This window comes from Gavia stellata, chromosome 7, assembly GCF_030936135.1.
Source record: "Gavia stellata isolate bGavSte3 chromosome 7, bGavSte3.hap2, whole genome shotgun sequence".
Lineage (NCBI taxonomy): Eukaryota > Metazoa > Chordata > Aves > Gaviiformes > Gaviidae > Gavia > Gavia stellata.
In genome coordinates, this window is record NC_082600.1 from 18410778 (window position 1) to 18425892 (window position 15115).

Sequence of the window (15115 nt, forward strand, 5' to 3'; positions counted from 1 at the left end):
TTCTTTTTGCTAATGCTTACGTGGATGCATATAAACTGTTAACAAAAAGGCAAAAATAGTTCATCTGATGGTAGTTTTTAAAACAAAAAAAATTCCATTACTGTATTCTGAGGCTAAAATCAGATTTAAAAAAATTTTCAGCTAAGCTGAAATAGGGAAGCTTTTGGTGTGCAGTATGATTTCTGCAAGGAAAGGTGAAATCTTTCCTTTTGCAGCTAAAGATCTAATTGTTTATGGTTTGGGGTTGTTTCTTCATTTTTACATTCCTCTTCTACAGCTGTCTTTCACCATGGGAAACAGCATTCATGATTTGGCATTTTATGCGGTAACTGAGATGTATTTACATTTGTACTAGACTCAGCAGGTTATGTGCAAGCCTGACTTCTGTGCAGGTAGGCTAGGTTAAGTGTAGGGGCTGAAGTGGACACTTGCAAAACACACCAAACAAAAAAAGTGCACCTAAATCAGAGTGGTTCAAGTACATCTTGCTGTCAAAAGATGCAATCCTGGCTCTAGCAGCTTGTTTCCGTGGTCCTCTTTCTTTTTCCACCTGTGCTGGGGCAAGTGTTGATGTGATTTCATAACAAACCAATTGGATAACTGATACTGTTTAAACTTTTTGTCTAGGTTGGTTTTAATGTGGGTTAATTTATCTGATTCACGGAATATATGGGCCAAAACAAACAAGGTAGGGAAAATGGACATGAGAATGAACAGAGGAAGGCAGGGCTTCCTCCGGACAGAATTCATAACTGCTGCCAGCTTAAATTGTTTGGGAAATACAATACGGGTTATACAATATTATCTTGTAAAATTTAGTGATGTAATAAAAAATATGAAGACTGTACTTCCAGTTGGTATATGAGGTTAATGACAGTAGTGGGACTAAAGCTATGATCAGTTTTGAGCCATGGGGCACAATATACTTTGTTATAAACTACAATGTGTTTGAATTCAAGTTGCAAAATACTCTCAAGAAGCCAGCCAGTGTACACATGACCAAGCAGTGCATAGTTTAATTTGAAAGGAGGCACAGGAAGTTTTGGCATCTGTAAATGGCTAACCACAGTGCCTGCTCTGCTGAAATGTTTTGGATTCCTCCTTTGTTGAAACCTGGCATGTTTTGTTTTGCTTATATAAACATATAAGTTTATATAAACTGTATATGTATGTTATAAATGAATATATTTATGCATGCAGCTTTAATATGACACTGTTTTTACACTTTCCTATATTACTTAAGTTGCATATTTTAAATTTAGTGAGTGAATTCGTTCTGCACAATACTCACTTGAGCTTAATGTGTAACTGTTCTTGTGGTAAGCCTCTGAATAAAATGATTTTATATCTTGGATATTCTATGAACTTTTTATAGTGTTTACATTTTCAGTTAATTTAAATCCTGTTGTTTTGCAAATTCAAGCACTGCATGCTAATGTTATTGAACAGTTGCATACATTCCTTTATCGCATTCCTTCCATCTTCTGGGGCATGCTTGTTGTGGAGTAGAAGGAGGTGGAAGGTATTAACTTCAAACATGAGACTTGGTTATGTACATTTAGTGCTTGCTAGCAAAAAACAACAATAAAAAAACGCAACACCATCCCCCCCCCCCCCCCCCCCAAAAAAAAACCCCACCAAAAAAAAAAACCACCAACAAAAAACCCCCAAACAACCCATACTTCCTCCCCTTTTACTTAGCCCCTGTGCTCTTTCCCCTTTCAGGAAGAATTGAAACGTTATTAGTAGACATCTAATAGGCAAGTTACCACACCAGAGCTGAATGCAGAAGAGGAAAGTGGAATAGCAATGGCATTATTACAGGACTCTGTCCAAATGAACCAAGTCCAATTTTAGCTGAGAAAAAGGAAGTTGTTGGGATATCTACTCAGGATGCTGACCTTTATTTGTGAGACAGTTGGCATTCAACCTGAAAGGTGACTCTTATCTCCACAAAGCTTGTACTGGATGTAACTAATTCCATCTGGAAATGGACAGTGCATTTAAGCAATGTATTCTGTGTGGGTACACAAATCACTTGGAGTGTCACAGTTTTAATGAAATTACTTTCTAAGTGTTTTTTCTTAAATCAGTGGAGCTTTTCATGTATGGAGAAGAGGTCTGCATACATATGGATTTGATTATCTTAGAATAGCTAGCTTATTTCTGCACAAGGAGGACAATAAGTACATGCATTGGCTAAGACTGAACTGATCCAACAGCTTGTGTGATGTTGCCCATTTTGCATGTGCTGTGGTTCTAACTTAATCTTGAGCAGGCTCACTATTCGTGTAGGAAGGTATTTTATTTTTCTGTTTCTTGATGTGTAGCAAGCTGAATCTGCATAGAGACGAGTTCAAGAAAAGTATCAGGTTATAGGCAATTGAGGAGACATTGCCACCTAGCTAGGGAGGGCAGGCATGGGAGCTCCCCCTTTCTGTGTTTGCAAGCCTGTAGATGGGCTCAAGTTGGCTTGTATAATACCAGCAAAGCTCCTGTGGTGTTATGGTTGTGTCTCCTGCCTTACTGAATTCAGCTAGTCAGCAGCAGGCTGCAGCTGTGTGAGGCAGGCCTGGGCTGTGTGCTCTCCAAAGCAGTAATTCTGCCTGTACGTCATGTCTAGCGTGAGGTGTTGTGATTCTTTTTTGAAAACATCTAATGTCATAGACCACAAATGCCAAAAGGCCTGATTTTTAGGGACCTTGTTCTAATGCATCACATGGCTGGAAATCACGCACCCTCTCCTGCATCCATAATACTTCAGTCCTATGCCTGTGTCTCACTTTTTCACATACCCGCCTCTTAGGTCAGGTTTCCAAACCCTTCTCTAGTCTTCCTCCTCATGTAGCCAGCTGTGTTTGTTCTGCCCCCCTGCCTACAGCAATTTGCAGCCTTCTCCTTCCTGGCCTGTGTCTATGCTCCCCAGGATCTGCTTTGCATACTGCATTTGTGACTAAGAGGCCAGGTGTGCCTCTCCACTTACAATCATATCTCACCTCACCAGTGTCACAGTAACTCCCTCTTCTGAACTCCTCATGCCAGAAATAAGCATTATTAAAGCAGGGAGAATAGACTGGAACAGTGCTGCAGCTTCCTTTAAACACATGCTCTTGCATGGCACTTACTTGTCTGATATAACATGCCAGAGGTGTACTGAGAAAGGAGATGAAGTTGGGAGCGTATAGCAAATATAGCTACACCTGTGACAACATGGCAGAATTTAGCTACATGTTCACAATATTGAATGGAGTCTAAAATATTCTTGCCATAGACTTTACCCTTGTATCACTCTTTTTTACCTGTGTGTTTGTGTTTTGGATGGGGGCACACATGTTCAGTTGACAGTAGGCAGTTGTTCATTGTGGTAACTTTCATTTTGCAGTATTAATATTTTAACACTGCTAATACAGGAATAAATTAGAATGTGCTTGTATGTTTAGCAATGAATCTTTGTTCAAGTTTCATCAGAATTGACTTGTAAAATGTTTTCAAATGCCTAGTAAAATGGTAGATGAATGCTTAAATGCCTTATTTTTACTATTGTAAACCTATTTCTAGGTACTAGTCTAAACTTGAGAAGGAGGCCTGAATGAGAACTACATAAATGGTATGCAATAAAAATGCAGCTGAAAGCAGTGATGATGGTATAATCTCCAACAAGATTAGCTGATTGTGCTTTCTCAGTATAATTCAATTTGGGATTTTTATAACAATGTGTAAACATATCAGCATGTATGAAAAGTCTTTCTTGGTATAGTTAAAGGAGCATATCTAATCTAGATCAACTCACACTAGAAGATTTCTTAGCTAAAAGTTTGATAGCCATCCTGTTCCTTGTTGCAGATTATCATACTGACTTGTGAATGTTTTGGGAAATTACAAATTATTTTGGGAAAAAAAAGTATTTTTGATCTTAGCTTTTTATTTGAAGGATTAAGCTATCTTAGAAATGTTTGAGATTTTAATTTATGAAAATACTATGTGCTGGAGGCTGAGTTTGTTTTATCTAAATCACGTAATATCTACTGGGAAAAAAAATGAAGTAACTTATTGGTGTTTTTGTTCCTTAGAAATGGAAGAACAGAATGCTGGACCTGGGATTGACCATTTATAAAGGATTATGGGATTATACATTGAAGAGCCAGCAGGCGGAATGCCTGAGTGACTGAAGAAAATGGGTGCTAATGCATCTAACTACCCTCATTCGTGTTCCCCAAGGGTAGGGGGAAATTCACAGGCACAACAGACATTCATAGGTAACTCTTTTCAGTTATCTTGTCACTTACACGAATGACTTGCTGGATTGTGTATGCACTGGATTTGATTTGCTTGCAGTAATGTTATGCAGAGCTTTCATTTTCTAGGTCACCAGTTTGAATCCACACAAGCTCAATCATGCATGAAATACAGTACTGTCCAGTATCTGTTTGGCCTACATATGCAATGAGTTGATCTACCATTTGCTGGTTAACAGATACCAGGTTATTTAAATAAAATAAAGTGAAGTTTTTTTGATAATTAAACCATGCATGCCAATTTTCCCAGTTCAAGAGCAGTTGCTATATGTTAATACTATCTACTGTTTTCTACTCTTCTTCCTCAGATTTTCTGTGAAGCTGTGTTTAGAGCATATAAAACTCGTGATCATCAGTATTCATTGTAGTACTGGCATTGTGTCTAATATGAGTGAATTACTTCCTTATTGCTAGAAGGGAAATCTCTGATTTAAGCCTGTTAAAGTAACAAGCAGTCTTGAAGACAACTTTTCTCTCCTGTCCTTTTCCTGTTCCTGTAAATGGGGAATGGGGTAGTTGCTTGTACATAATACTGTTAGGACAGTAAGGACCTTGCCTAACTGGAAGTGTGAGTTGAAGTGCTCTTAAGAAATTATTTTCTTATCCCAGTCATAACTGGGGGAGATGTGTTACCTTTATGTGCTTTTCAGTCTAGTGCAAAAAGACCTCAGTGTAGATCTAAGTACTGTCACACTGTAAGTAATAAATAGTTATGTGATGAATCTGAAAGGAGGCAGTTTTTGAGAAGATAAATCTTGCTTAAAAAAAACCCCAACCCTGACAGCCTGAAGAATGATCTTAGCAGTAAATAACATAAATACTTTATAAACAGTTTTCTCCTTTATGCCTTGGCTTGCAACACTGAATAAATAGTTATTGATATTCGGTGTTACTTTTCTTAATCACCACTGAAAGCACAGTGATATCCTTAGCAGAGGAAAAATTTACTTGCTTTGTAATTCTTCTCTTTTGTCTCAGCTTCTGCGACACTCCTAACTTTTGGAGACCTGAGTAGAGGGCAGCCCACAAACTGTTACATGTAAAGATCTGTGCTCTGAGCTAAAAATTCTGTGCGTGCTGTCATAGCATGTCAAGGAAGAACTTTTAGTACTAAAACCTTGGATATCCATGCTGTAAAGTGCCCCTTAAGGATTTATGTATTTTCAGTGTATCATAACTAACAGTAGTAAAAGGTTTGCTCCAGTTCATATATATGTACTTTCTAAAATCACAACCAACGCATTTTTATGACACAACTTGGTGTTTTTATCTGCCTGTATATTGGAGGAAGAGAAACCCTTAGAGATCTGGAAACAGGCAGATCTGCATGCTGAAACACCTTTTGAGCAGATTTGAAGAGGGGAGAGTTCCAAAGGCTTCATTAAATTTCCCCACAATTTTCAACTTGGTACGTGGAAGGTTTTGTTGATGCTCTTCATTATTAAATTCAAAATAGAAACCCATTACGTGGTATGTCATGATAAATTTACTGATCCCCATTACCTATTGGAAATTGTGGTTGAGATATTTTTGAGGAAGGCCTAAAAGCATGTGGCTGTCTCATCTTAAGCAAGGCAAATGAGTGTTCTAGTTAAAATTCTTGTTGAAATCTTCTGGTATTATGGTGGCACTTACGAGTGTGCTAGTAGAGTAAGTGTGCTATCTACAACACAGGCATACATCCCTTCCCACTTTGTGGAGTTTGGCTTTTTCTCATCTTCATCTTGACTCTTGTTTGGATGATTGGTTGTGTAGCTGTTGCAGTAAAAAAAAGATATATCCTAAAATCGATAGCTGAGGTTTTCATCACTTGTCAGAATAATGATGTTTTAGATCAATTTTTACAGATTTTTTTTTTTTAATGTAGAAGGCATTAGATCTACTTACTGCCCCAAAGTAGAACTGGAAATATGGGGACTAGAGTTACGATAGCTGCATAATATGTATTAGTTGCCTTATTCCTGGAAACTGGATTCACGCCTATGGGTTTGGTTTAGACATGCTGCTTTACCATTAAAGCACTGCACCATGTTACATTGTAAATGTAGGATGAATATTAAAAGCTGAGAACTGATTTGGCAAAGCACAGTAGTTTCATAGAATGAGCTCCCACTGTTAGTTGACTTAATGTTGAATTTGCTTACAGTTTATGAAAAGGAGATAAATCAGTAAAAATAGTGCAGTGCTCTTACTGTAAAAAAAACCTGTTGTTTTAGCAAAGGCTTGACTAGTTATCTCCTTGCTGTTTTGTTTACAGCATTCAGGAGGAGGATTTCACACCATCTTCTAGGGTGATACATCTGTTCAAGATGTTTATTTTTAAATAGAGGTCTATAATTAGATTTTTAAAATGTGTAGGCATGCAGAGGACTACACAGATCCCATTATTCATTGTCAAGTGCCCAAGTAGTTTCTCTTGGCAGTCATCTGTTTCTTGTACATATTTATGTGTTCAAAACTAGATATGGTCTAGGGACATGAAATAGCTATTGCTTTTCAACAGCATTTAATAGAGTGGTGCCTTTTAGTGTAGTAGCGGGGAATAAATTTGTTTCCTACTTCTAGTGCTGCTGCCTTATAAAGGAATACAGACAGGTCAAAAAGGGGCCCTTCAAAATTATTTCTTTGAGGGATATGGAGCCACCAGCTGTTGTGAACCCAGGGAGGCTATGCTGGTGCATCTCTTCTTTTGCCTCTGGCAAAAAGCAGTTGTGTGGTGGCACTTTTATAGCAGTGTTCTATATATTTGTAAGGGTTAATAGCACTGTTTGCAGTACTTCTGGAGTTAAATCTTCTAAGTAGCTCAGGGTACACAAAGGTTTGAATGGTATTTTAGTATCTTGTGGTGATTCATGTGCAAGTAATACCTCACGGCAGCCTTCATGGAAGAAAGAAATTGAGACTTCTAGTGTCCTAGTTTTTCTTTATTGGAATGTAAGATAATATTATGCATACTCAAATTTGCCATTAGAATCCAAAATACTTTAAATAGAAATGAGCTGGCATGTTCTCTTGGAGCAGAATCTATCATTATAGAGTGACCAAAGTGTAGTTATACTTTTATTGTGAAATGTAATTGATACTCTTTAAATGGAGCAGAAATTCTAGGCTTGTCTCTATCAGCAGGAGACTGAACCTCTACTTTTCTATTGTAATACCTAACATAGCATGTGGAAGGCATTTCTGTGGTGGATTTTGTAGCACAACCCCTTTGTTGAAGTTGTCTTGAGTCACTGCTGTTCTTGTCATTTAAATTGATATTTTTTTTATGTCTGGAAATTTCAATATTATTAATAACACATTGCCTCATCAAGCAAAATGTAATGTAGCTTGGATAAAATGGTTAGAGGTCATTCCTCAAAGAAAGCAAAGTTCCTTCCCAAAGTTTTCACTAACGAATCGTAAAACCATTGCATTGCATGATTTGGGGGAGTTTTAATTAGCTTGGCATGAAAGCTAGCATATAAGGTTATGGAGAATTATTGAGGCTGTGGTCAGTTGACCCTGGCTGGATGCCAGGTGCCCACCAAAGCTGCTCTGTCACTCCCCTCCTCAGCTGGACAGGGGAGAGAAAATATAATGAAAGGCTCACGAGTCGAGAGAAGGACAGGGAGATGCCTCACCATTACCATCATGGGCACAACAGACTTGAGTTGGGGAAATTAGTTTATTACCAATCAAAATCAGAGGAGGATAATGAGAAATAAGAACAAATCTTAAAAAACACCTTCCCCCCACGCCCCCTTCTTCCCAGGCTCAACTTCACTCCCAATTTCTCTACCTCCTCCCCCTGAGCAGCACAGGGGGATGGGGAATGGGGGTGGCGGTCAGTTCATCACACATTGTTTCTGCGACTCCTTCCTGCTCACGCTCTTCCCCTGCTCCAGTATGGAGTCCCTCCCACAGGAGACAGTCCTCCATGAACTTCTCCAATATGAGTCCTTCCCACAGGCTGCAGTTCTTCACGAACTGCTCCAGCATGGGTCCTTTCTGTGGGGTGCAGTCCTTCAGGAACTGACTGCTCCAGAATGGGCAGACTTGGGACACACGGGGTCACAAGTCCTGCCAGCAAACCTGCTCCAGTGTGGACTGCTCTCTCCAGGGGTTCACAGGTCCTGCCAGGAGCCTGCTCCAGCACGGGCTTCCCACGGGGTCACAGCCTCCTTTGGGCATCCACCTGCTCTGGTGTGGGGTCCTCCATGTGCGGCAGGTGGTTATCTGCTCCAGTGTTAACCTCCATGGGCTTCATGGGGACAGCCTGCCTCATGATGGTCTTCACCATGGGCTGCAAGGCAATCTCTGCTGCAGTGCTTGGAGCACCTCCTGCCCTCCTTCTTCACTGACCTTGGTGTCTGCAAAGTTGTTCTCTGACATATTCTCACTCCTTTCTTCTCCAGCTGCTGTTGTGCAGTTGTTTTTCCTCTTTCTTAAATATGTTATCCCAGAGGTGCAACCACCGTTGCTGATTGGCTCGGCCTCAGCCAGCGGCGGGTTTGTCTTGGAGCCAGCTGGTATTGGCTCTAGCAGACATAGGGGAAGCTTCTAGCAGCCTCTTACAGAAACCACCCATGTACCCCCCCTGCTACCAAAACCTGGCCACGCAAACGCAATACAGAGGCTTAAATAATAAAACAATGTACTGAAATCTTAGATTGCTACAGCTGCTGTGCTCTCAAATAGAACTTTGAATTGCTCCTGTGTCTTTCAAAGTTCAAGAAATACTTACCCGAAATTAACTAAAAGCACTGTGTTCTGACAGGCTGGCCCATAACATCGTTGCCAAAATAGCATAGCAAAATAGCATCACATCAAACCTACCTGAAGCGAATGGAACTGTGAGAGAGCAATGATAGAACAAGTTACAAAAGGCCCCAAAAGCTCTGGTGGTTGGACGTGCTTTGAACTTGAAAGATCCAAAAGAGGCAACAAGTAGTGAAGCTACACAAGTGTACTAATGGAAGCATGTTAACTATTCCCAACAGAATATGGACAAATAGTCTTTCAGATGAACCTGTGATTGTTATTAATCTGTATATCATTTGCAAGTGTTTTCTTCTGGTTTCTTCTTTTGTCTGGAAGTAGTAGTTGGGTTTGTATACATTTTTTTCTTTTTCTTTTCCTGTCATGTCTGAGGTTTTTTATCATCTGGCTTAGAGTGAAAATTCTGTAAATAAAGTTAAATTAGAAAATAACCCTTTAACATGAGAGTCATGCTTCTGTTTAAACTCCAGTTTTTAACTACTTTTTTATGAAAACATTACTTCAGTTTTCCATTACTTCTAGAAATGCAGATTCTCTTTTTCTTATGAAATTGTTATCAATGTTACTGTATATGGAGCTAGACTCAAACTGACAATCAGCAAAGGTTCATTTAACAGAACAGGTCAGGTATGTAACACAGATAATGTTAAGGGGAATCCTTTCTCATTTCATGACATGTTTGGTTCATAACAACTTCCCTATAAATGATTTTTGAGGGGAAAAATAATTATATGTATACTTTAATTGTATGATGCTCTCTTCAAAGGACATCTTTAATACAGTAAAACTTACATTCTCCATATTCTTTTAAGTGAGCTGTATGCACAAATCAGCATCTATGGTTCTGTGGAAAGGAGCCCATTTTATGTGTTTGACTTTTTGCATTACTTGATTATCATATGACAGGATTTTTACTTTCTTGTTAAGTTTGCATTGAAAATTAATTCATCGTTGTCAGTTTCCCTGAATGTTTTGGTACTATGCTCTCTCTTTATCCTTTTTTACTTGTGACTATGATAACTATCTGATGCCAGGTATGCTTTTCTTGTTAAAACAACACTTAATGCTAGAAGAACAGAAATTGAAAAACGCCTTGAAGGGGGAGTGGGGGAGGTGCTACTATTTCACTGAGCTCATATAAGTTTTTTTTAGAAAGGCTGTATTTTTCACTTCCTATAGTTAATACAATGACACTTGTAACATTATATCCACAGCGTCCTGTTCTTTCTTAGGTGAGTGTGCCACGTGCTACAGAGCTACATCAACAGGCACTGCTTGGCTTTTAAAATTGAGTACGCTTAAAAAAATTTATAAACTTCGTAGATTTAAAAAAACATATATTTTTGTTCTTAATGGCCAGAAAAAGCTTCAGTCAGGTTTCCAACTTGTTGAATTATCTGATCTGAGGAGAAGGAAAAACTGTGTAACTTGCAGAGACATTGATGGACTGTTTAGGTGTTATGGACCTTCCTCTTAAATTTAAACAATAAATGTGTTCAATTTTCTTTTTTGCCTTCAGGGACATCATCCTACTCGCATCAAGGTTATGGCTGTGAATCAAAGCTGTATAGCCTTGACCATGGCCATGAGAAACCTCAAGACAAGAAAAAGAAAACCTCTGGCCTTGCCACCCTCAAAAAGAAATTCATTAAGCGTCGGAAGTCTAGCCGATCTGCTGATCATGCCAAGCAGATGCGTGAACTCCTCTCAGGCTGGGATGTCAGAGATGTTAATGCATTAGTAGAAGAATACGAAGGGACGTCAGCCTTAAAGGAACTTTATCTACAAGCTAATTTGGCAAGACCAGAAGCCAGAACGCTACAGAAAGATATGGCTGAACTTTATCAGTACAAATATTGTACCGATGTAGACTTAATATTTCAAGAAACTTGTTTTCCTGTGCATCGTGCGATATTGGCGGCGAGATGTCCATTTTTTAAGACGTTGCTTTCTTCCTCACCGGAGTATGGAGCAGAAATAATAATGGATATTAACACAGCTGGCATAGATATGCCTATGTTTTCTGCTTTGTTACACTACCTTTATACAGGCGAGTTTGGAATGGAGGATTCAAGATTCCAAAATGTTGATATCCTTGTGCAGCTTAGTGAAGAATTTGGAACACCAAATTCCTTAGATGTTGACATGCGTGCACTGTTTGATTACATGTGCTACTACGATGTGGTTCTTAGCTTTTCAACCAACTCTGACTTGGTTGAAACTTTTGGTGGAAGTCAGAACTGTCTAGATGAAGAGCTCAGAGCTCACAAAGCTATTATTTCATCACGATCTCCATTTTTTCGTCACTTGCTGCAGAGGAGGATAAGAACTGGTGAAGAAATCACAGACCGAACTCTACGAACTCCAACTAGAATTATATTGGATGAATCTATCATACCAAAAAAATATGCTAAGGTCATTTTGAACTGTATGTATACAGATGTGGTAGACCTCTCAGTTTTGCACTCCAGCCCTTCAGTGGGCAGTTTAAGTGAAGTTCAGGCTCTTGTAGCAGGAAAACTAAACATGACTAGGGCTGAAGAAGCTATGGAGCTTTATCACATAGCACTGTTCTTGGAGTTTAACATGCTTGCACAAGGTATGTAATACTGTCCTTGCTGTAGATTATATGACCTTATTAGAACAATTTTTTAGCTATTTTGCAGTGTAAGTATGCCTGTTGAGTCTTGCTATTAGTGGCTGACAATTCCTTTAAGAAAGGAATTTATTTTCTGCCTATAAGTTGTAGATAATGCATCTGCGTTTTCTAGGGACAGCAGAAATGCCATGTGAGAGCTTTTAACTGTATTGCATGTCATTATTGAAGCATGCTATTTATGTCAAATATGTATAACTAATCAATATTTCTGATCTTTATCTACTTTCATCTATAACCCATTTTTGGGTGTGAATGACTGGAGTGAGGATACAAGAGATCCTTGTTGAGAGGAGGAAATACTTAGACTTGTTATGAAGTGTCCCTATATGTTAACAAGGCTGTAAACTTGACTGATTATTCCTGTAGTTTATGTGAAAGGGGGTATACCAAGCCTGCAATCTTGCTGTTGGAAAGTAAATTTAAATGGTTTGATTGCACTAGTCCTAGGTCTTTAGTATCTACTTCTTGATGTACAGAACTGAAGGCAGGGGCAGTCAGTGTTTTCAGACTTGAAGTTTAGAAAGTTTCACTTCTGTGCATTATTCTTGAAGATCACTCAAATCTTGATAATATATTTCCTGCACATGGAGGCCGGCCAGGGTTATTACAATCTCTGGCAAGGTGTTGGAGCACTGACCGGTGAACTAATAATACCTCTTGTGGTGGCAGGAGCTCTGTTTGCTGTTTCATCTGTTGGAGTTTGAACTATTTAGTGGCCATATTATACATAATGGGATATGGCAATTGCTTTAGGTCTTGCTGGTGGGGGATGAGATTTTTAGTTTTGAGCTGAGAAATGGAGAATGGAATTCACTGAGGTACCAACAATGTGATTTGGTTAAAGCTAGTTTAATTTTTTTAAGAAAATAACTTTTTACAGTAGATCTGTACATCCATAACATCTAGCTATCAAATGAAATTTGACAAGATTGAAATCTTTATAGCGTAAACTATCAAGTAGACTTCAGTAAAATAGGAAACTTATTAACGAGTGGGCAGGAAAAAGCAGGTACAAGCACTGCAGGAAGAGATCATACTTACAGTGGGTTCTCCTAACAGTTATATCAAACTGTGAGTGATAAAGATACAGGAAACTAATCAGAACTATTGTATCTTCTGTAGAGGTCGGTATTAGGAAACTAATTTTCAGATGATTCTGAAAGTTGAAATTAACCTACTGCAATAAAACTGGCAGAAAATAAAGGAGATGGGTTTTCTGAGATATGCTGCTACAGGAATGTGAATGAGCTGTTCTTACGCTCAGAATCATCGAATTGTAGAGCAGCCCAGGTTGGAAGGGGCCTCAAGAGATCATCTGTTCCAACCTTTTGTGGGACAGGGAGCCTAGAGGAGATTATCTAGCACCCTGTCCAATCACATCTTGAAAATCTCCAGTGATGAGGACTATACTATATCCCTGGGGGGGAGGTTCTAACTCCTTCAGTATTTCCTTGTAGGGCAGGTTCTCCAGCCCTTTGATCATCTTCGTGGCATTCGTTTGGACCTTCTCCGGTCTGTCTGCATCTTTCTTATTTTTGTTGTTGTTCCCCTCTAAGTACACCTAGAAGCTTAATATTGAATGGAATGCAGAAGTGGCAAAAAATTCTACTGTAGTTGAACTACAGTGTTGAATTCATTCCTATACAATATCTGCAAGTTAATAGTACTTGAACTGGACAACTCAGTAGATCAGCTGAAAGCGAGAAAGGAAAATGAGTTGAAATTAAAAGGGTGATATAGATGTACAATTTCTCAGTTTTGGTGCATGCACATACGCAAGTGCTAAAGATTTAGTGTGCTCAGGGAATGCTAACGAGGGAATTAAACTGTGAATGAAGCCCTCAGTAAGACACTGAATAATTATGCACTGTTTCATAAATGAACAGGGTGTAGTTCTTTCCCTCAGACTGGAAACCTAAACTGGAACAACTGTAATCTGGAGGTGCTCTGATGAAGCAGTGTAAGTTTTATATCAAAGCAGATAAGCAATGATAGAGGACTTCAAGAGAAACTTAGGCAGACTTACGGATAGGAAAATGGCTTTTATTTTTTAGGTGTTAGTAAATGCTGAAAACCAGAACTGATGTTTTATTTGATGCTGAGTTTCATTATTTCTACTCACTTTAAGTTGAGCATGCTTGCATCAGCATGTCCTAAACCGGCACTCTTTTCAGTCATGCACTACAGACCAGTGCTGCTCTGGAATATATATTCTATGAGTCAGTGGTAACAAGATCGTAACTGTTCCCTGGAGGTCTTCCACCAGCACTACCTCGAGGGAGGAAAAAGAAAGGCAGCAGCAGGAGCTGCACTGGGCTTGCAGTGCAGGCTTGGTCTTGGTGGCCCTTGGTGAACCAGAACTGTAGCATTTTGGGGGTGGTCATTGGGACGAGATAGAGGGATGCAGTGGCCTTCAGAGGTCTCTTCTTTCCCTGGTAAATCTGTCTCTGACCGCAAAAGGGGTGAGCTGTGGGGTGGGGAGGTTTTGTACAAATTGGTGCTGTGTTCCCTAGCTACAGGAGAAAGCAGCAAGCAATCTGTAGAAAATATGTATATGCCAGTGAAGTCACTATCTAATAGTTTCATACTTAATTTGCTGAGTTCATGTTTAGGTCATTGGTACTGTGCTGACACTGAAGAATTGTTCTGGTATAATCTTATAATTAAAATTAAAAGGAAGCTTATTTGATCAGGGAAAACTACGTGCCTGCACTTGGCTAACAGATCACGTAACAAAGCATGCGCTTTAGTAGTGACCACTGTTCTTGTTCTAGCAGTTAACCGTAGCACCTTGTCCTCCCTTCTTATAATACTTAACATGCGGTAGATGAGAGATCTTTGTTTCAGTAGTGTCCCTCTCATTCCCTGATTTCATAGCTAGCATACTTCCGTGCTGGAAGTTGTCACTCAAACATCTAACTTCTAGATGATATGCAGAGTGATGCTAGAAGAGACAGCATTGTGTAGGTGTTGGAGACAACTGAGCAGGCAGTTTTCGTGAAATCTTAGTTTGTTTCTCTGACAGCACTTTTCTACTCTGTTGTGCTGCAGGTGTCCAGTTTTGCCCAAGTGCTGACAGATCTGTCAGTTGGCTTTCACAGTAGCTAATGCCTTAAGTTTCTTCTCTAGATTTCCACACCCCCTGGCTTGAGTTTTTTGATTCAGTTCACTCATGGTAGCCAACTGCAAACTTGCTAAAGCTTGTCTCCCTGGTTGCCTGGAAAATATTTTGGGCTCATTGTATGTAACTCTGGATACTCTTTCCAACTAATTTTGTTCACTTTTACTCAGTTTTGGCTGCGTATTTGTAACTGAGTGTCAAGTGAAGTTGATGTATTTTAAAGCTTCTGATCAACTGTTTTTATTTTCAACAGATTTTAGTTTGATTTGTCTTCAGGGA

General features: G+C 39.2%; 1 protein-coding gene across 2 annotated transcripts in view; it reads left to right on the forward strand.

Annotated features, from left to right (window-relative positions):
• The first annotated feature begins 4141 nt into the window (after positions 1–4141).
• BTBD7 (BTB domain containing 7) overlaps positions 4142–15115 on the forward strand; it is a 32798-nt gene continuing 21824 nt past the window's right edge. For both annotated transcript variants that reach the window (XM_059819282.1, XM_059819283.1), the window contains exons 1-2: positions 4142–4256; positions 10576–11655. In XM_059819282.1, the coding sequence (XP_059675265.1) occupies positions 4175–4256; positions 10576–11655 (1162 nt within the window). In that variant the 5' untranslated portion in view covers positions 4142–4174. The remainder of the gene's footprint in view (positions 4257–10575; positions 11656–15115) is intronic.